At 33.0% G+C, this 20,941-nt stretch overlaps 1 protein-coding gene across 4 annotated transcripts; it reads right to left on the bottom strand.

The window, feature by feature from the left end:
• Nucleotides 1-1,069: 1,069 nt before the first annotated feature.
• LOC132719364 (uncharacterized) lies at nt 1,070-16,346 on the bottom strand. 4 transcript variants are annotated; one of them, XM_060703128.1, is made up of 9 exons: nt 16,092-16,346; nt 11,267-11,389; nt 6,542-6,661; nt 5,043-5,162; nt 3,765-3,971; nt 2,751-2,872; nt 2,068-2,204; nt 1,705-1,922; nt 1,070-1,284 (listed from the first exon to the last, which is right to left on the bottom strand). In XM_060703128.1, the coding sequence occupies exons 1-9, from the start codon at nt 16,099-16,101 to the stop codon at nt 1,226-1,228; spliced, it is 1,116 nt and encodes a 371-aa protein (XP_060559111.1). In that variant the 5' UTR covers nt 16,102-16,346; the 3' UTR covers nt 1,070-1,225. The 4 variants fall into 4 exon arrangements, with proteins under 4 accessions (XP_060559111.1, XP_060559108.1, XP_060559109.1 ...); XM_060703125.1 differs by lacking the exons at nt 11,267-11,389; nt 16,092-16,346 and adding an exon at nt 8,163-8,624; XM_060703126.1 differs by lacking the exons at nt 5,043-5,162; nt 11,267-11,389; nt 16,092-16,346 and adding an exon at nt 8,163-8,623.
• Between the last annotated feature and the right edge of the window lie 4,595 nt (nt 16,347-20,941).

Raw genomic sequence — 20,941 nt, 5'->3', positions numbered from 1 at the left:
ATTTGCTTAAAGCATGTATAAAGGGGAAGAATAATTTGTTTCGTAATTTTTGGGGTTTAACGTTTGTGAAAACCCAAAAAGGGGAAACCACTGCGTAAAAATTTGGACTTTTTCCATTTTTTCATTATTTTCCCTTAATTTAAAATTAGTAAAAAAATTAAAAATATTTTTGGGGAAAGACATGCAACTTCTATACTGTATATACAGAAGACGAGAACATAGAAATATTGATATTCAGCAAAAAATAATGTTTGACATTAAATGTTATTGTTAACCTTATGCTTTTATGTTTATTTCTCAAAAGCTTTTTTTTAAATTTCGGTGCACGTTCTAAGTACTCAAAACGTGAGTCGTTAGCCAAATAACTTAACCATTTTTTATCTGTTGCTATGGGCATTATGTGCCTTTGAACCGGAAGTAATTGACCTTTGCCACCTGAGTATATAGGTATCCAGATTTTATAATGTTGACTGTCTTTCTGTACTGTTTCATCTTGATTACAAGTTTATAAATTTCAAAAATGAAACTTTTTATTTTTTAAAGTTTTTCATCTATTTTGTTTTTTTATCATTTTAAAATGTTATGTTTTTGTTTTCAAAATCTAACTAAAGTTCAGATCTACCTTTAAAAAGTAATTCGTGCATGTGAAAGCTCATCGATGGTTGGCTGTTTAAAAAGTCACGAGATCCTTAAAGGAGCTTATTGTAATCATATTGTTGTTTTCATTCTAATGCATGGTCCATAAGTATTTTGTGAAGAAGCAACACATAAATGATACGTAATGTGTGAAGAAATACAAAAATGAGATCCGATGAATGTACGATTTCAAATACAACTTTCCAAGAAAACTACCCTCAAAGGAGGTGTAATCATTAGACAGACGAGTATTCCTTTCGAATGTTACGTACCAAATTAATGCAAAAAGGACGGCTGTTTGATTGTCAATAAAAAAAAAAGTCTGTATGAAGCTTTTTGGAAAATACTACGTGTTCCATACATCTTACATCTATTTGTTACGAGTTAATGAACTTGTCAATTTTCACTTTCTTATCAGTTTATTTTTTCAAAAAAAAACGAACGAAAACAGTTCAAAAGTTTTCCGAATTAACGGAAAGTCATCATGGCCTGCTTTATGCAAAGTTAGTGGTCCGCATCCAGCATCAACATGAGTATTATTGTATACGCGCATTCATTTGTTTTATAAACCATTGTAGTCTTAAATAATTCAAAATTTGGTCGACACGTCTCCATTTTCTGCCTGACTATAGTCTATATGTGGTTCAACTGGAAAAGAAAGAAATGTATTCATTTGACAAAGGCCCGGTAAACATATCGCTAATTTCAACGTATCGCACTTGTTTAACTTATTGCACACGTTCTATGGTGTATATTTGAATAATACCAAGTTTTAGTTAAATTTTACATTCTGCGAATGCAATTAATTTCTGTCGTACTTTGGGAGGTAAACTAGTTCAAACATCGCAACTTTTCGGTCCTTTCAGTCAAACCTTTTTAAAGGATTGCGGGAAAGTATTGATGTAATCTATTTACACGAAAAACAACATGTTTTCTTAAAAATACTGTTGATAATATTTGTTCTGAAGCTATACAGATACGGTATTTATAGCTTCAGTCTTCTACATATTTATGTTATTTGTGGCTTTAAAATTCAACACAGATTCATGAAATAAAGTTTTAACATACCTCCTGGAAATTTATCATATTGATTTGAGTGTGCCCGTTCATGATTATGTCCGTAATGGTCAAGGTCAGTTGCCGGTGTGGTACCATAACCACTTTCTAAACCTGCCACATTGAGATCCAGATATTCAGCGGGAGCTGGTGTGAGCTGTTTACTTTCGGGTGTTGGCGGAAGTGGGTCATTACTTGTCCGTCGGTTACCGGTATCTGTTTTCGGTCCACTGCGAATAAAGTTTGAATAATTGTTTAAAAGCGGTATGTAACGCTGGCTTAATTATGTGACTCTATATAAACACTCATTAATTCGGTTAAGTTATGCAATGAAAGGGTAGGCAGTTTTGTCAAATTTTTTGGATTTATACTTACTCAACGTCATTGGGGTTGATATATGCATACTCCGCCTCTGGCTCCGCCTTCTTTTCGTCAACCCATCCCTTTTCCGTGCTCGGATGTCGGGGTGGAGCTATAGGTGGTCGCTTGGAGAGTTTATATTCCTTGTACATCTGCAACGATTTATCAAGAGTTATTAAACATTGTATTTATAAATAAAAATTAAAATAAAACACCGATAGATGACCTGTTTTACATGTTTTACACACGCGTGCACAAACACGCATAGACGCTTAAAAATAGGGAGATTGTCAAACCAGAAAACGAACCGTTTAATCATGTAATAAACTAAAGAAAGCATAAATTGCACATGCTCGCACAAATGTTACACTAAAATACATTGGAATTTTTTGTATCGAGCCGACATTCTGTCACAAGCCTCAACTACGGTTATTTTAATACACAAAAGTATAAACTATAAATAAAAGGACATTTTACAAAAAGGTTTTTCATAAACATACTGTGTATTTTGTATAGTTCTATTTTAATGCCTGGATGCTATTATTATTAAATAAAAGTCAGTTGAAGCAGTTTAAAGTTGCAATAGTAAAGCAATGTGTGGGCGCAATAAATGATGAATGGTAAATAAATAAATATATATTGTAACAAAAGCCCTGATATTATTTCATTGTTAAAATGAATTTCAAGAATATACCAACCTGTTCATCAATAGGTGACATGTTGTGAGGTTTTTTGCTCCGCCTACACATTATGACGACAATTATGACGATAACTAGCACTAACACGCCCCCTATGCTCGCTGCAACCGGTACAGTCCATCCTGCAATGTAAACATGTTTAAAAACTTCCGGGACAATGATTGGGAATTGTCATGCAATTTCCGGTGCACACTGAATCAGTTAATGTATGTTTATTTGAATATACTGAAAAACGATTTGATTATAAATAATATTTTCCTGTATTATCTCTTCAGAAAAAAGTATTATCTTCTTCAGAAGGGGCAAACATGTGTTAATACGGGTTTAAAAAATGGATTTAAAGCTTTAAACAAATCTTTTTCACTTTTAAATTTATTTTTAAAATATTTCCCCTTTTAATTAAAATAAAAATCTTCAAAAAAAAAATTTTTATTTTCCCCAAAAAGGGGAAAAAACCCTTTTTAAATTGGTGAATTTTTAAAAAAGCCATTACCATGCTGACCCACTGGTAGGGGCGGGGGCCGGGGTTTTAAGCAATTTAAAAATTAATTACTTTGGGCCGTAAAGTTTCAGAAAGTAACCATAAAATTTGTTTTAAATCAAAGTGTCTGCCTGAAAAGGGAATTTTTTTTTTTCAAAATTTCCCCAAAAAATTTAAATCCGAATTTTTAGGAGGGGGGGACAATTTTGGGCGGGCCCAAAATTGATATTCTCAAATTTTGATGACTTCAAAAGAAAAAAAACCACTTACGGACAAAAGTACTAAAAATAGAATGAAACAGCGGCTCCAGGTTATTTAAACATATAATTATCTGAAATAAGTCGGTTTTGCCGCTTTATTACAGTTCGTGAGCAATTAATTAAATAAATTTGACTACAAAAATGACCTCCTTTCTTTTTTGATCTATGAAACATACATGTAGTAAAGCAATATTTATGCGCTTATTATAATCATACATGAAGTTATATCATATGAAAATTATCATAAAAACCAACATTAAAGTAAAAACTTACTAGGAACGCCAGAACTTCCTGACGTCATCGCTGATGAGGATTTCTCTGTGCTTGACGATGTTATAAGGCTTGACCACGTGGACCAGGGGTCTGGTTGCGGGTAGTCATCATATATACACGTGTTGCAGCAGTCGGCACGGCGTTGGGGAGAGTAATAGTAACACTCTGTGGCTGTGCAGTTCTTCACTTTGTCTCCATACATACATCCTGAAACATTGAATTCAGATAAAATAAAAAAAGATATCTTGCAAATAAAATTAATAAGAGAGCTCTTTAAAGAATGGCAAACCGATACCGTATATCTATGAAAAAATCTACATTCACCCTTACTACTGGCGGGTTCTAAATCTACCCATACGACCAGTGCAGACGAAGATCAGTATACGGCCTGATCGTTAACTACACTGTTCTTTCTCAGTCAATACCTATTTTAAAGTTTCTTTCAATGATAGTTGTTTGCAGAATTTGAAGAAGGACGCGTCCATTTAAGCGTGACGTGGGTAAATGGCCTAGTTTCTAAAGATTCCAGCAACAAGATATCTCCGCCACTTAATAAGTGACAAACGCGTATACATGTAGATGAGTATTAGTTTTAGGCGAATTTTCATTTATGGTTCAAAGTTTAAATATATAGAGGATATTTGTTAAGTTCAGTGTAAGATCGGAATATATTTCACCGAGTGAGCACCAAAAGGTATATTTCACGAGTGGCGCAGCCACGAGTGAAATATGAACTTTTGGTGTTCACGAGGTGAAATATATTTCGATCTTACACTAAACTAAACAAATTTTCTTTTTATTACATGCTAAGAAACGTTTAAAAAGACATTTTATCCTAGTACTAAATGAAAAGCGCGCCAAATTCTAATACAACGTGACGTCATTTAGGACGTCACGTCATTAAGCTGGTTTCCAGTACTGTGCACGCTGGTATTTCTCTGAGACAACGTAACGGGCTTAAATTCAAAACAGTGAAATTATCAAATTGATAATTTCACTGTTTCAAACAGTGAAATTACCAGTTTATAAATCACTGATATATTTCTATAATCCATCGAAAAGCATGTAATAAAAGAAAATAATGGCATTTCTAGAGCTGAACAGATCACGATCATATTTATACATGCAACGTCTTTGTAAAGCTATAAATGCTTAATATATAATAATCAAATAAAAAGTATAGAAAAAATGTCAAGCTGTACTTTAATATTTATTATGAAATTAGATCACAAGTAAGAATTATATGAAATGTTTAGTGTATTCGTACATGCATATTACCTGTAATCGATGTTTCGTAATCTTGACACGTGTAACAACAGTCAGACCGGATGTTGTTGTTGTAGCATTTAATTCCGTTGTCAACTTCACACTGGCTTACTCTATCACCGTATTTGCACCCTGAAATCAAAGACATTGTCATACTTTAAAGGAACTCCACTGAGGTTCAAAAGCCTAAAGCTTTAGTAAAAGCATAGACTTTATTTTTACTCAGATCAGCTGAGGCACGCAAAATCGAAGACATGTAAAAAATAATTTAGAAATATACATAGAAATGAATTGAAAAGCGTATTTGTGCTATTTTTAATATGATTAGAGTAAAAACGTTTAAACGCTTAAAATTCAATGTTGGGTCATTTTTCACAATTTGAATAATTATCCTGGATAAACCGCGTGAGCGAATAATCTACAATTGTGCACACAAGTTACAAATCTAGATCTACATGAAACTGGGCATTAATCTCGAAAAAAATTCCAATCTCGTCATGTCAGGACCTCAGTGGAGTCCCTTTAATATATTTATGCTTAAATCACTCAAAATAAATCGGAAACTTGAATTTAAGCTATTTATAGGTAGCTAACATAATATCTATTGTATACTTGGTTTTTAGTCTTCCAAAATGATCACATTATTCGTTGTTCAATATTCTGAAAGTTGTTCAATATTTTGCCAGTTGTCGTTGTGCGATAGTTTCACTGTTGTTTAATATTTTCACCGCTGTCGAATATTTTCAAGGTGTTCAAATATTTTTACCGTTATCCAATATTTTCACCGTTGCCCAATATGGCAAGAGCCCGTGTTCAATATGACAAATATCGTTGTCAAATATGCTTAATTGTACAAAATTTATTGGCTCATATGCTTATGGGTTTTGCTCAATATACTGATCAAGTGCCCGATATAACCATAGTGCCTGTTTAAAAAACATACAGACTATTCAAGTTTTTTTTTATATAAATACGGGATTTATTTTAATCGGGTTGTATGAAAGATTGCGCTAGCCACGATTGAAATATTATTATCTTTATACTATCTGATAAAATAATTCCCGTTTTTATAGGAAAAAAATCAATATATAATATAATTATTATTTCTCTTTTTTGATCTCACGATTCGAAAGACTTCCCTTTTAAGTGAGTGTATTTGTTGAATTTAGAATAAAGTAGTCTGGCAAGACACCAGTATAAATACAGAAAATATATTTCACTGCAGTGAAAAATAATTTTAAAGCATTATATTTCATCGATATTTCTTAATATTTCATTTACATGTATAACGTAAAATATAATAAATAATTATTGTTGTCTTATATTTTAATATTATTTGCAAATATTTTGTTATGCAACATGTGTTAAGTTACATGTTAAATATGCTCAAGCCAGTTGTCAAAAAAAAGTATAAAGGGAAGTTTAGCTGTAATTAATAATTAGTATGAATTTAGATCACTGGTAAGAATTATGAAAACTGTTTAGTGTATTCGTACATGTATATATATTACCTGAAATCGAGGTTTCGTAACCTTGACACGTGTAACAACAGTCAGACCGGATGTTGTTGTTGTAGCATTTAATTCCATCGTCAACTTCACACTGACTTACTCTATCACCGTATTCACAACCTGAATAATAAAGATTATTGTTATGGTATTTTTATACTTAAATGTATTTATGAAATAAATATATCAAACAAATTCGATAGCTAAAAATATTTATTATCAAACTAAGTCTTTAGTTTTCCAAATTGATCGGATGATTCGGTGTCCAATTTTCTGACCGCTGACAAATAGTTTAAACATTGCCAAACATTTTCACTTTTGTCGGATATTATACGTGTTGCCCAATTTTTTCACCGTTGCACATTACTTTCACCGCTGTCCAGTATGTTTTGCTATTACGCAATAATTTGTCCATTGTTCAATATTTTGATTGTTATATAATAGTTTTACCATTGTTCAATATTTTCACCGTCGCCTAATATATCAAAACACCTTATCCAATCCGCTTAAAATAGTCGCAAAATTTGCCAAGATTCTTCTTCAGACTCTTTTCAGTATCTTCAGATTTTTCGTCTGATATGCCTTTGATTTGTTGGTTAATAATCAAAGTTCCTGTCCAAAATGTTTGAATAAGATACACTTATAGTTGTCCAATATTTCAAATTCGTTGTCAGTTATGTTCTTTTTTGTTATGTTATATACTATTTAACATGCTTAAATGTTTAGATCACTTGTTTTATTTGTGCAGATAAGTTGACATCATATATGCTTAAAAGAGTTACCTAACACGCCCAGTTTAATTTTCCAATATATTTAAAATTTAGATATGTTTTCTGGTATACAGCTAATGCATTGCACACTTTTCTGATCTGTGTCCAATATGAGCAAATACACTGTCCGAAATATCAAGGTTAGTTGCCCAATACTCAGATTTGTTGTCCAATATACTAGAATTCATTGTCCGAATTCTTTAATTCGTTGCAGGTTTCTATATCCAAGTCCGAAAATTCGTTGGTTAACATTCGTCGATTGAAATCGGACATGCGAAAATTATTCGAATGGCTGCATATTGTTGTATTAGTTAACTTCTTAAAGAATATAATAACGATGTACGACAAGTACAGAAACTATCCAAATATTCATGTCAAATCCATGTCATGTCTGTAAATTATGGTGGCTGATTTGGTAAGCTTTTGTGCATCTAGTTGGCTAGCGACAACACGACAAAGCGCCAGACGGCGCGTTGCCGGGCTTTCGTCTTGTCGTCCTGTCGTCTTGTCGTCCTATCTCCAGCGCGGTACGCCAAACGGCGCGTCGTCGTGCAGCGCGTAATTGCGATTTCGCCCTGTCGTTTGGCTTATAAGCCAATCCTTCAATATAAACCCAGCGACATTGTGATATCGCGACAACACGCCGCACGACAACGCGCCGTTTGGCGTGTCGCGCTAGAGACAAGACGACAGCGCGACAACGTCTCGTTTGGCGCTTTGTCGTGTTGTCGCTAGCGCAAATGCGACACACAAAAGCGTACCAAATCAGTCACCATAGTAAATAATATAACTTATCGCATTAATCAAAACGAATATTAACGCATTAAAGAGTTATAAAGACTTGGAACACCTACCGCCTTTGTAGTAGGAAGTTTTGTCATTGTAAATTTCATTGTTATCAATGGTAGTTTCCGGCGCCATTGTCTCCGTTGACTTGTCCCGTGCTGTTGTCTCCATTCTCGTGTCCCGTGCCGTTGCTGCACTGGTTGTTTCCGGTTCCATTGTTTCCGTTGTTGAAAATTCCATTTCCGTTATTTCCGTTGATGTCGATTCCGGTGCCGTTGTGTCCAATTTTGTCATTTCTAGCACCGATATCTCCGTTGTTGTCATTTTCGACACCGATATCGCAACTGGTGGTATGGTAGGTTATTAAAATTGTTCCATGAGGAATTAATACGTAGTTCCTATAAATTGTCCGATATGTAAGAAATGTAAGTGAAAGTTTTAAGAAAAATCCGTTAATATTGATATCTGTTCACTCCTAAACAGCAAAAACTACACCAGTCGGATGGATGTGATAATTTAACCTATTTCACAACGGATTAAAATTCGTTTTGTGTCCCAATAAATGGAATTATTTCCACGCTTCAGGGCAAACATTGTCGACAACTTAAAATGATTTTATCCTACTAAAGTGTATACATGGTTCTGTGTTTCTATAGCTACCCGGCCGGTGCAAGCTATACTCAGACGAATGTGACATACAATTATTATATGATATTCTTTTTGTAGGGGAATGGTTTGGGGGTAGGGGTGTGGAAAAAAACATATTTCAATATTACGTTCAATTTCCAGTCGAGTTAAACACAAAGATATCAAATCGTTATGATTAAATCAAGTTTAGCCCCAGTCGAAACGTCGTAGTCAACTCGGAAATTTGCAATTCCCCAGACTCAGTAAAACATTGTGCCGCCACCGGCCGATTTAATAAATACATGTAGACTATTAGTGTAATACATTATGTTCTATAAATTCTCTCAAACAGCTCGCTTCGAGGTTAATATCCTTGTTCGTATTAATACTATTTCTGTATTTTTTAGATATTCATGTCTCTTATATCATTTTTGAGAATATACCCGCACACCAAGTTCATATTAAATTCGGAATATTTCGCCGTATACCAATAATCATTCCGGTTACCCAATTATCCTTAACTTTGACGGAAAATGCCGAAAATTGCCTTTTACCCGCCACTAATAACCCATCTACGAAATCTGGCGGAAAGGAACGAAAATTTTGCTTTAAATATTTAAAGATACAGGAAAAGATCCACACAACCATTAAACTGTACACAATGATCTGATCGCGATAAATGTTACTGAAACTTGTAAACATATGACATAAGATTTGTATCTTACAACAATTGACCCTGTCTCAGTGCCGAAAGCAACTTGTAAATGACTAAACAGATTGTTAGCATGGTATGTAAGATGTCAAGTGATATTGTTGTGACCTCTTGACCTGTCTAAAAAATACAGATTTCACATATTTGGTAACTCTATTCATTAACCGTAACTGGGGGCATAAGATAACATTTTTAGTTCCAGTATGTATCTTTTATGTATCTTTTAAAATGAAAACAAAAAAGGTGGGTTTTTTTTATTGGAGGCTTCTATTCTTCGGTTAACTTCGATATTCTCTATTTCTTATAATGGCATATATTACGAAAGCGTTCAAAAGACAATATTTCTGATGTTGATGAATCAGAAACGCTTTTTTATCTTTGTTTTGCACGGAAAAAAGATCAAATTATATCTTTTTTTTCTCAAAAAGCAGTACCCACCCTTTGTAGTTAGTTATTTTGCATATGATTAAGATAAAACTTAAAAAACAGCAAACAAATAAACAAAAAAGCGAAATTCATGTTTCGTATTTGAAAATAAAAATAAAAAAGCGTATAATTAAAAAAAGAAACAACAACCATAAAAAAAGAAAAAGAAGAGAAAAAAGTGGATCTTCAGTGTTGTATTTGTCACAGACAAAACCTTGTATGATTTAAAAAAAAAGACAAATAATAATTTTATCTCGAGTGTCTTTTGCCGTACAATAAACGTATTTCATTTTCATTATTTATGTATAACTATGGTCGCTGATAAACGCAATACTGATTTTTTGCTTTTTTCACAAGAGTATGCAAAAGAATAAATTTACGAAACTATGAAGATATGACAAGAGAAAGTGTAATGACGACAAAATCATAACACAAATCTTCCATTCATGATACCGTCTTGAAAGGTGTATATTTAATGCCAACACTGCGACAACTTTATCCATGCACGAAATTCGTAATTATACTACATGTAATAGATAATTCGACATTTTTCGTAACATTCCGTGGTGTAAGAAAAGATATGAACGCAGACTCTCATCTCGACGTTAAAGATCCTCCGAAATATGTCGGAAATAGTCAAAAATTATTCTATAAGTTGTCTTGTTTCCTAGTAATCGATGATTCCTACTTTTAGAGATATTAAAATTTAATCTTGTTAACATTATAACATTTCCTTTCATTTGCCATTTCGATATAGATATTTTGTAAAATATTTCAATTTTTTTGGCAAAATTCATGAAGTTGATTAGTCGGATCGTTGATTGGTTGGTTGTTTGTTGATTGATTGATTGCTTAGTTGGTTGGTTGGTTGGTTGGTTGGTACGTTCCTTTAGCCTTTCTGCCTTCCTTCAATTTTATCCAATTTATGTAATAATCTTGTTGAAATCATTTTTCTAAGGCAGCTTATGATGGCTGATTTATACCATTCGAGTATTCGCCCCGCGACCCCGCCAAGCAAAAAGTCGATGTGTGTTCACTCCTCGCCCCGCCATTTTAACTTGTTAATTCTCGGCTTTTCGCTTGGCGTGGTCGCGGGGCGAAAACACGAAATGGTACAAAGTTACCACCAAACAGTTAAGCTTATACCTGTTTGTTTGTTTGTTTCATTTTACGCCTTTTTCCAACAGTATTTCAGTCATATAGGCGGGTAGTTTCCTATCCATCGTTCCTGGAGAGTTACACCAGACTACCTTCCTCCGCGCTAAACTACCGAAGCATCTCCCGGGGATCGAACCCACGCCAGAGAGGTAACTGGATTATAAGTCACCGACTCTAACCCCTCGACAACGGAGGCGGTCAACCTTATACCTGATCTAACAATAAATTAATAGCTAAAAGTTGACTCACCTGTTACTGTAGGCTTGATTGCATAATCTTCACATGTCTGACAACAATTGTCCTGTACATTGTTAGCATAACACTCCCAAGAATTCACGTCATCACATGATTCCCAGATATCTCCTTGACAACCTGTAAACGTTGATATATTTTATCATATACATAAAACGATGAACATGACACACATAAGCTGTAGAAATTGTTAGTTGTATACGTGGTAAGCTGTTTACGTGGTAAGCTGTATATGTCGTAAGCTGAAAACGTGGTGAGCTGTATATTTGGTAAGTTGTATACGTGGTAAGCTGTTTACATAATGAATTGTATACGTCGTAAGCTGTAAACGTCGTAAGTTGCATATGTGGAAAGTTGTATACGTGGTAAGTTGTAAACGTCGTAAGCTGTATGCGTCGTAAGCTGTATACATCGTAAACTGTATACGTCTTAAGCAGTATACTTCGTAAGCTGCATATATGGAAATTTGTATACGTGGTAAGCTTTAGACGTCGTAAGCTGTATAGGTCGTAAGCTGTATAGGTCGTACGCTATATACGTCGTAAGCTGTATACGTCGTACGCTATATACGTCGTAAGCTGTATACGTCGTAAGCTGTACACGTCATTAGCTGCAAACTTCGTAAGCTGCAAACCTCGTAGGCTGTATACGTCGTAAGCTGTAAACTTCCCAAGCTGTATACGTCATTAGCTGCAAACTTCGTAAGCTGTAAACTTCCCAAGCTGTATACGTCATTAGCTGCAAACTTCGTAAGCTGTATACGTCGTGAGCTGTATACGTCGTAAGTTGCAAACGTCGTAAGCTGTATACGTCGTAAGCTGTAAACTTCGTAAGCTGTATACGTCGTAAGCTGTATACGTCGTAAGCTGTAAACGTCGTAAGCTGTATACGTCGTAAGCTGTATACGTCGTAAGCTGTAAACGTCGTAAGCTGTATACATCGTAAGCTGTTAACGTCGTAAGCTGTATACATCGTAAGCTGTATACGTCGTAAAGCTGTATACGTCGTAAGCTGTATACGTCGTAAGTACTTGGTAAGCTATTACGGCGTAAAGCTAAATATACTTCGTAAGCTGTATAAGTGGTAAGCTATTTAAGTGGTAGGTTTGTTATAATGGTTTTCAGAATAGCGGAAAATAGCACTGTCAGACCATCTTTTCTTTATCAAATTAACAATGGCTCCATTGGAACTTTATATGTTATATATACGTGAACACAAATATGCATTAATTCGATTCTAGTCAATTGATTGTATAATTTATTTGTTTTTCTGTTCTTTCAACATATATTAGTCAGTATTGGTGTCACATACGAAACATGGCCGTGTGTAGAGTTTGGGCTTGAACCAATGACTCAGGGGCTGAGAGCCAGATACATAATAACACCTGGGACATTACTTCCCTTTTAAATAATTGTGGAAATAAATTAAATTCATATAATTGATCACATATTTTATAACTTCAGCCATTAACCTGTTGAATTTTATGACTCGATTTGAATTTTCATACGGATAAAAAATCGAGTTACTATTTTTAAATCACCGTCGGTTTTAAAGTTGAAGAAAGCTAAATAAATATCATCCGATTTGCAGGCCTGCACAATAAAAATCGTGCCAATCGATTTAATAAAATCGTGACAAAACCGTCACGAATATTTATGAATAAATAAAAATCGAAAGGTATTATTTGAATAGAAAATTCTTCCAATCCAATATTAAATAAATATATTTTGACATGTTTCAAAATCACACGAATTTTGTATTTAGATTTAAAAAAGGTTTAAAAATAGAATTTATAAAATGAACAAGGTCACGATATGTTTACAATTTCAAGTTTACTATGGGTATAACATAACAAAAAAATGCTAATTTTAGCTGCCATGTTGATTAATGTATCCGATTTTTCTAGGTCGAAAGACATATAAATTTAAATTGTACGCAAAAAAGAGAAAGAAAAGAAAAGAAAAAAAACTTTTAAAAAGTGAAAACAAGTTGGCAGTTAACAGGGCTCGAACAATAATATATAATTATATATAAGTCATTAATTGAATTTACATAAGAATGACCAGAAAAGAAGTTAAATGAGAAAAAGGCAACAATGATATTGAGACTAAAGCACGCGTGTCGATTCTTTTTAATTAAAATTGACAATTCTTTGTTATTTATTAAGAGATGGCAGATGGCTTCGGTGAAGTGATGTAACCCAGCCTCAGGCATTTAGCTATCAACAGAAATTTACTTATATCATGTCAAAGTTTGCCGGAATAGCTTATATTCCGTTAAAGGGGTGTACGGACATAATCCCCTTCGGACAAAATCCCCTACATGTATTTTTGTATATCTGGACATAATCCCCTCCATGGGTGGACATAATCCCCTTCATGTGTGAAATTTTGAAGTGGACAAAATCCCCTTCATAAAATTGCTACCTAGGACAAAATCCCCCTCGGAGGATTTTTTGGTTTATAAAGTGGGTATGAGAGCGACATACTGCATTATGCTGTGTGGTAAATATCTTAATGTATAAAAATGTAGAAAATATTTCAGCAGAAAAGCACATTCAATTAGCACATTTTAATCATGTTAAAATTGCTTTATTAAAGCATTCATAACAATCAATCAAGTAGTGCAGTGATCTTGATTTGATAAAATTATCACTCCTTCATCAATAGAAATTGTAACAATGGATAGTATATATCAATTGGAATTATCAACTTATGCAATCAATGAAACAATTATTGGCTAATAAAAATGTTTTTCATACTAATCAATTTAAAACAATTAAAGAAATTGCCTAATCAAAAATGTGTTATGCAGTTGATAATTTACCATAATTTTAATGAAAACATCTAAACTAAATAAAGGTTAACTATTGATACATAATGATAAATAAAAAAACAAAAGTTCATTATTCATCAATTTTTATGGAGCAAAATAATACATTAGAAACCTATGAAACAAGGGGATTTTGTCCGGGTAGTGAAGGGGATTTTGTCCTTTTTTGCCTTGCAAAAAAAATGAAGGGGATTATGTCCACCCATGAAGGGGATTTTGTCCGGGTAGGCGAAGTGGATTTTGTCCGAAGGGGATTATGTCTGACATTCCGTTAAAGGATCCCCACTGAGGTTTTTTGACATTATGGGACTGAAAATACATTTTCCAGATAAATGTACCATTTGACGTAGGTTAAGACCACTAATCTTTGTGCAAAATTTCAGATCATTCGCGCACTTTGTTTTTCCAGAATAGTTATTCAAATTGTAAAAATTGACCCAAAATGAAAAGCGTTTAAACACTTTTACTCAAATCGGGCTGAAAAAAGCATATAAATACGATTTTCAATTTATTTCAAAGGATATTTCTTAACTATCTTTGCATATATTTCTGTTTAAAATGCCCCAGCTCGTTTATGTAAGAAATTCAAATGTTATGTTTTGAGGCTTTAAACCTCAGTGGAGTCCCTTTAAAAACACTATATGGCGATAAAGAAGTAAATGTATTATTTTATATTATTTTAAGAAATTTGGAACGAAGGGTTTCAAAAAGACAGAGTTTAATTTTAATCACTATACAGTTAACTGTTTGTACATCGTGCAATTGTTAACTATCCATGGTCACTGTATCAGTTATCTTTTAGTTCGATACCCTAAAGTGATCTTTTCTAATGGGAGGAAAAAACATTCAACCAGTTCTGCATACCCTGAGTCAGTCGGAAATCGAAATAAGAAATGTAATATGTCTGCATACCATGAAACCGAAATAAGTTTAACAAAGTAAATCTCATATAGGCGCGGTGAAAAAGACTTCATCCGTGTTAAAAGAAGGGACAATAAATGCTAAAATACCACCTTATTTTCTTATCATTAAACAAAGTAGCAATATTTTCGTTTAAGTTCGTTGAAGCAAAACATACAAAAAAAACAAAACACATTTACATGTACGTATAACTAAAGAATTTCAATTGCGTTAAGCGTAGTGTAAAAATACTATACATGGAGACCCACAATGTGAAGAAACATCAAGATAAAATGTTATTCTATATCAACAAACTTTTAAGGTGACGGTTGAATATAATGTCAATATACATGTACGTTTCTTTTCAGAAAGAAATTTGACCTTACCACACATTCGCTTTCAAAAATGTTATTTAGAAAGATTTGTTAACATATATATAGAAATTAAATCTCGCTTATGTCTCATGAAGTTAACATAATTTGTCAATATGTGAAAATATCAAAAACATCTGTTAATTTAACACAGTAGAAATAAAGTATATTATAAATTTATTTAAATTTTGCATACATCAGATAAAAATGACGACGACGACGACGATGATGATGATGATATAAGTAGTAGTAACATAAAGTAATGATGATGATTATGATGATAACTGAGACGACGACAACAACAACAACAACAACAATAACAACATCAATAAGTCATCATCATCATCATCATCATCATCATTATCATCATCATCATCATCATCATCATCATCATCATCATCACATACATCAAAAATATAAATTATACATCAAACACAATATGAGAAACTAAATTAAAAACAAATACCTAAAATATTTATCATTCTAATTCTTGTTATATAATATAATTGATTATGACAAGGGCTGCTTTAGAAGTCAAGAAACAACTTTTATATTAACTGTAAGAAAATGGTTTCAATATAATTTGTTGATAACTTAATGCCTTTTACTGAGGACTTAAGTTTGAAAAAAAAATGCCGATCCACTTGTGAAATGTATACTTATATATAAATGAAAAAAGAAAACAAAAGAAAAAAACATGTGCTAGTTTCTCAACTTACCCGCCGGCATATTTTTCTTTCATAAGACTTAATTCAATAATTCAATATCTCCAATATCTTATTCCTTTTTCTCACTTTTATCGTATACCGGTTATAAAATAACTTTAATAATGTTTAATTGTTAATAAATATCCTTTGAAAACAATACTCCTTTATTCATTTGTGCAGCTTATTAATAAGATAATTTGCATAATTTATGCATGTTAAACTTTTTTCCTATTATCATATTATAAATATAGCATACAGTCAGTTGCAAAAGTAGCACGTCACTGGTACAGTAAGCAATATTTCATGTTGTCACTTACGATTATACTGCGCTACATGTAAAACGCGCCATTTTTAAAAAAATGATATTTTATCATTTATTATACATGCGTATAAGTATATCCGTATAAAAATTGTCAAACAAAAATTCTGCAAAAAATAGTAAGTATGAAATAAATGTATAAATAAATGAATAAATAAACATTTTAATAATTAATTAATTAATTAATTAAATAAATGAATAGATAAATAAATAAATAAATAAATAAAGTAAATAAATAAATAAATAAATAAATAAAGTAAAGAAATATATAAAGAAATTTAAGTAAATTATTGGTTTAATAAAATAAATAAATTTTCTAAGTAAATTGAATTAAATTAATTCATAAAATAAATAAATTAATTAAAATAAATAAATAAATAAAATGAATAAATACATAAATAAAATAATGATAAAAACAGTTACAATCTTCCTGAGACCTTACAAATTCATTTCAGTTTCTATACTACTATACTGAAATAGATTTACAATTACGTAAAACTTGTTAGAACAAAACATTTTTCGAGTGTTGAAATTAACATAAGTTTACTGAGTTTCTACGGTATGCATAAAAGCAATCACATTATAACATTGCCTCATTAACTTAATCACGCAAAATGTCTTAAACGAACTTATTCACCTATAAATCTGTTAGAAAAACATCAGTTTTACGGACAATTCCAAAATATGAACTGACCGAATAGCGAAAATTGCAGATCAAGATCGCGTTGCAAGGGCACGGAGGTCACGACTGATCTTGGTCTGCACTGGTCGCATGGATGGATACAGAACAGTTGACTGCAACTTAAAGTTTTGCAGTATAGTTTTAACCACACGGTTTACATGGTCAAATACTTTTACACTCCCGTTGTCTATTTTGACAACTGGACTTAATTAGGCGAACATGCGAAATGACGTTTTGTTTCTATTTATACAAAATTTATACGTCTTAATACAAGTGCAATGATGTCAAAAACTTGTGATTTTTCATATAAATGAATTGGCACGACACATAGACTATTTTTATCATTATTATCTTTAAATAGTAAACTGTCCACCTAAAGTATCGCTCTAACCGAGCAACCGTACCTACAAAATTTCTTTTTTTGTGAAAATGATATATATCACACGACACAAGTAAGTAAATTGAAAATGTGCGTATTTTCTCTCGTCCATGTAAGATATAAAGCTTTATTTAAAACAAACAAATGTACGGAGACGTTAAAGGGCCTCCATCTTGCGTGATCATGAGTTGTAAGACGAGTGAGTTTTGTTTGATTGAATTAAATGTTTTACCACAAATAAATTCATTTTATTCACAAAGACCAGACCATATATGTCGTTCTTAGTCACTTATTCAAAATCCTTGAAGTTTTCTTTCGTTTTGTTTTTTTGGCTAGGAGAATTTTTGTCAAAAAGACAAATGTTAAATTTACAAAAGACGAAAGACACCATCCGCCTTGACAAAAACTTCTAGCATATCCAAAGATTCGGCGAAATAAATCGTTTTTTTTACCTTTGTGAATAAAACGAATTGATGTTGTGTTAAACGTCTAATTAAATACAATTAAAATCAGTGACTTACATAATTATCATGATTTCACTTATTGTAGGTCCTTTAACGTTTCCGTAAGTTCGTTATTTTTTCCTAAATATAGTACTGCATTTTAATAATACACTGTACATGCAGTATAATTCTTACACGGAAGTGTTTTTTTGAAGTTTTTACGGTAAGCCTCTTTAGTTATAAATTTAAAACTTCTGGAGAGACTGGCCATTTTGAGCGAAAACAGCCAAATTACTAACTCTGATATGCTGATGCGCAGTACAAAATAGTTCTCAAAATGTAACAATTACCAATTATCAATAATTCGAAGATTTTTCATGTGCTAGGCCATTATATCATAATGTAATTTTATGTGATTTTGATTACTCAAATGAAATTGTGAAAATAAACATTTTTGAAAATAAAAACATACGCTTGTATAAGCGCGCCCGATGTTACTTCGCTAAATTCCGATTACAATTCAAACTCCACGCAGTAGTTACTTCCCTTCATCAGTACAGTCTACGCCGGAGAATTAAGGGAAGATCACTGCGTGGAGATTGTGAACAATCGTGTTTTCACGATTTGAAGTCCTGAAAATTGGAAAAAAAATCTTATCTAGACTAAAAAATGTTTAATAATTTATAAAACGTGTTTCAGATGTAAAATGACCTTTCAGTGTAAAAATGACATTGTGTGCGGAACCGAGTCCATTATTTATTATGCTTGACCCATTACTGTTGCTTAAAATCAAGTGCGCCTAGAAGTATGACCTACTTAAGATAAAAACATTTTGGTCATCAGTTTTTATGGGCAAAGGGTGTAATTTTCAAATTAATATTAATTATAAGAAGAATTTTGAACTATGAATTTTTCTCTGTTTTTTTGAAAGTGTACGACGCCGGGAACACTGACTCTGGTTGTAACTCTGTAATATTATTACTGCCGTCTTTTCCATATTATATAACCCAATAGACTACATTTCAAACCTTGTTCAGTATCCAGATATTCAGAGATGGGTTGATTTGCAACATACTAAATTTCTCATGGTATAAATATAATTTTTATACTAAATTACAGAATTGTACATGGATTGAAATTGTGTTGAATTTACTTGGAATTTGATTTACACTGAATAATACATGGAATCTGAATTGCACTGAATTTCACATGGAATATGAAGCACACTGAATCTCACATGGAATTTGAATTGTTCTGAATTTCTCATGGAATATGAAGCACACTGAATTTCACATGGAATTTGAATGGCACTGAATTCCTCATAGCATTTGAATTGTTCTGAATTTTTCATGACATTTGAATAACCGATAAACAGTTTCCGAACTAGCAGACGACAGGCTTTTCTTATCAGTTGAGTTTCACGTAATTTAAAAGTTAACCGGTTACATATCTCTCAGTATAAATTACATGTAAAATGGCGTGACAGGCGCTGGGTTTAACAGTTAATTTAAATACCTTCGGTGTCAAAAGGGGGAGAATAGTCTGATAACTTATGCTCGTACCGCATACAGCACTTTCAGTGCTTGATTTAATGTTGCCTGCCACTTTGTCTTTCAGAACAATTTTAGTGTTTGCTTTACATTTATCTTGTTTCTGAACAAGTATCATAAATGGCCAATAATGTAACATACGGAACTGTCTCCTACGATAGACCGGTAGTGACACTTCAACTTTCTTGAATTCACGGGTCCTTCACGAATTCACGCTTTCAACTTTGTGAAGATGAAATCTTCAATTGATCAGGTTGAAATTGTGAATTCATGTAGCTGAAGTCGTGAATTCATGAATTGAATTGGTGAATTCGTGAAGTTAAAATCATGAAATCACGTAAACCAATATAATGTGTTTGCGACCAGCATGGATCCAGACCAGACTGCGCATCCGCACAGTCTGATCAGGATCCACGCTGTTCGCTATTAGTTTCCCTTCTTGTTATAGGGTTTGTAAGCGAACAGATGGGTCCTGATCAGACTGCGAGGATGCGCAGTCTGGTCTAGATCCATGCTGGTCGCAAACGCATTACGTTGGTTTTGTCATGGCGCGGCTCATATTATGTACACTTAGAAATTAGTACATAAAAGTGTACTTTGATCATAAGTGGGAAGTATATTTGGCTGTCAAATCGTCACAGATTTCATAGATGATAAATTGCCGTCAGATACATACAGATAAATAGTAGAAAATCTTAAAAGAGTATGTGATCAACGTTATATACATGTACATGTACTTGCATTCCAAAAATGCCTGACATCGTCGTCCAGCCATGAATAAAGAAATGCTGTATCATTTCTTGCCTTATATGTAGTTAACATATGGGGCGTCCATGGTCGAGTGGATAAGGTCATTAACTTCAAACCTCTTGCATCTCACCGCTGACGTTTGGGCCGCGCTAACGACTTCGGATTCTTCATGTGAGAAAGCTATCCAGCTGTTAGCTTACGGAACGTATGTGGTTTTACCGTTTTGTGTATAATAATGTAATTCATTAACGTATAAATAACGAACAAAGGGGCACTTGAGGTTTTTCACAACCAGTGCAGCTGGTAAGTCGTCGTATGACGTATGATGTGTTGGTGCGACGTGAACTCCCTACCAAAACCCTACCAAATATGGTCTACATAGAAAGTCAACATAAATACTTTATTTACTCTACCATTTGCTGCTAAATCAGTGTAACAATCGACATGTATAAAAAGAAAATTAGCCACTTGCGTATAAATTTACAACTTTCTATTCAAATGAAATTGAGGTCTATGAATATGATTAAATATGTACTGTATATTGATTTACGCATTCAATAAATGTAGCTGCCGCTTTGCACTACGATGATTTCTTTGCAAAGTTTTCTTTGAAACGGACTAGAATTGACCTGTTATATTAGCTATAACGTGATGAAAACCCCTCTTATTATTCACGGTCACGGTCACACATAGGGGTCAAAGTTTAAATAAAAATGAAATGTGTATAGGGACCATTTAG

This window comes from Ruditapes philippinarum, unplaced genomic scaffold, assembly GCF_026571515.1.
Source record: "Ruditapes philippinarum isolate M1 unplaced genomic scaffold, ASM2657151v2 ctg12938_1_1_1_1, whole genome shotgun sequence".
NCBI lineage: Eukaryota > Metazoa > Mollusca > Bivalvia > Venerida > Veneridae > Ruditapes > Ruditapes philippinarum.
Note: the sequence above shows the minus strand (reverse complement) of the source record. Positions and strands in the feature narration are given on the sequence as shown.

Excerpts from the sequence above, each read along its gene's own strand:
- LOC132719364 (XM_060703125.1), bottom strand. The coding sequence starts at position 8,418 with ATGACAACAACGGAGATATCGGTGCTAGAAATGACAAAATTGGACACA. Across the intron at positions 5,163-6,541 it reads TTACGAAACCTCGATTTCAG|GGTGCAAATACGGTGATAGA; the intron begins GTAATATATATA and ends CTTTGATTTCAG. Across the intron at positions 3,972-5,042 it reads TTACGAAACATCGATTACAG|GATGTATGTATGGAGACAAA; the intron begins GTAATATGCATG and ends TCAATGTTTCAG.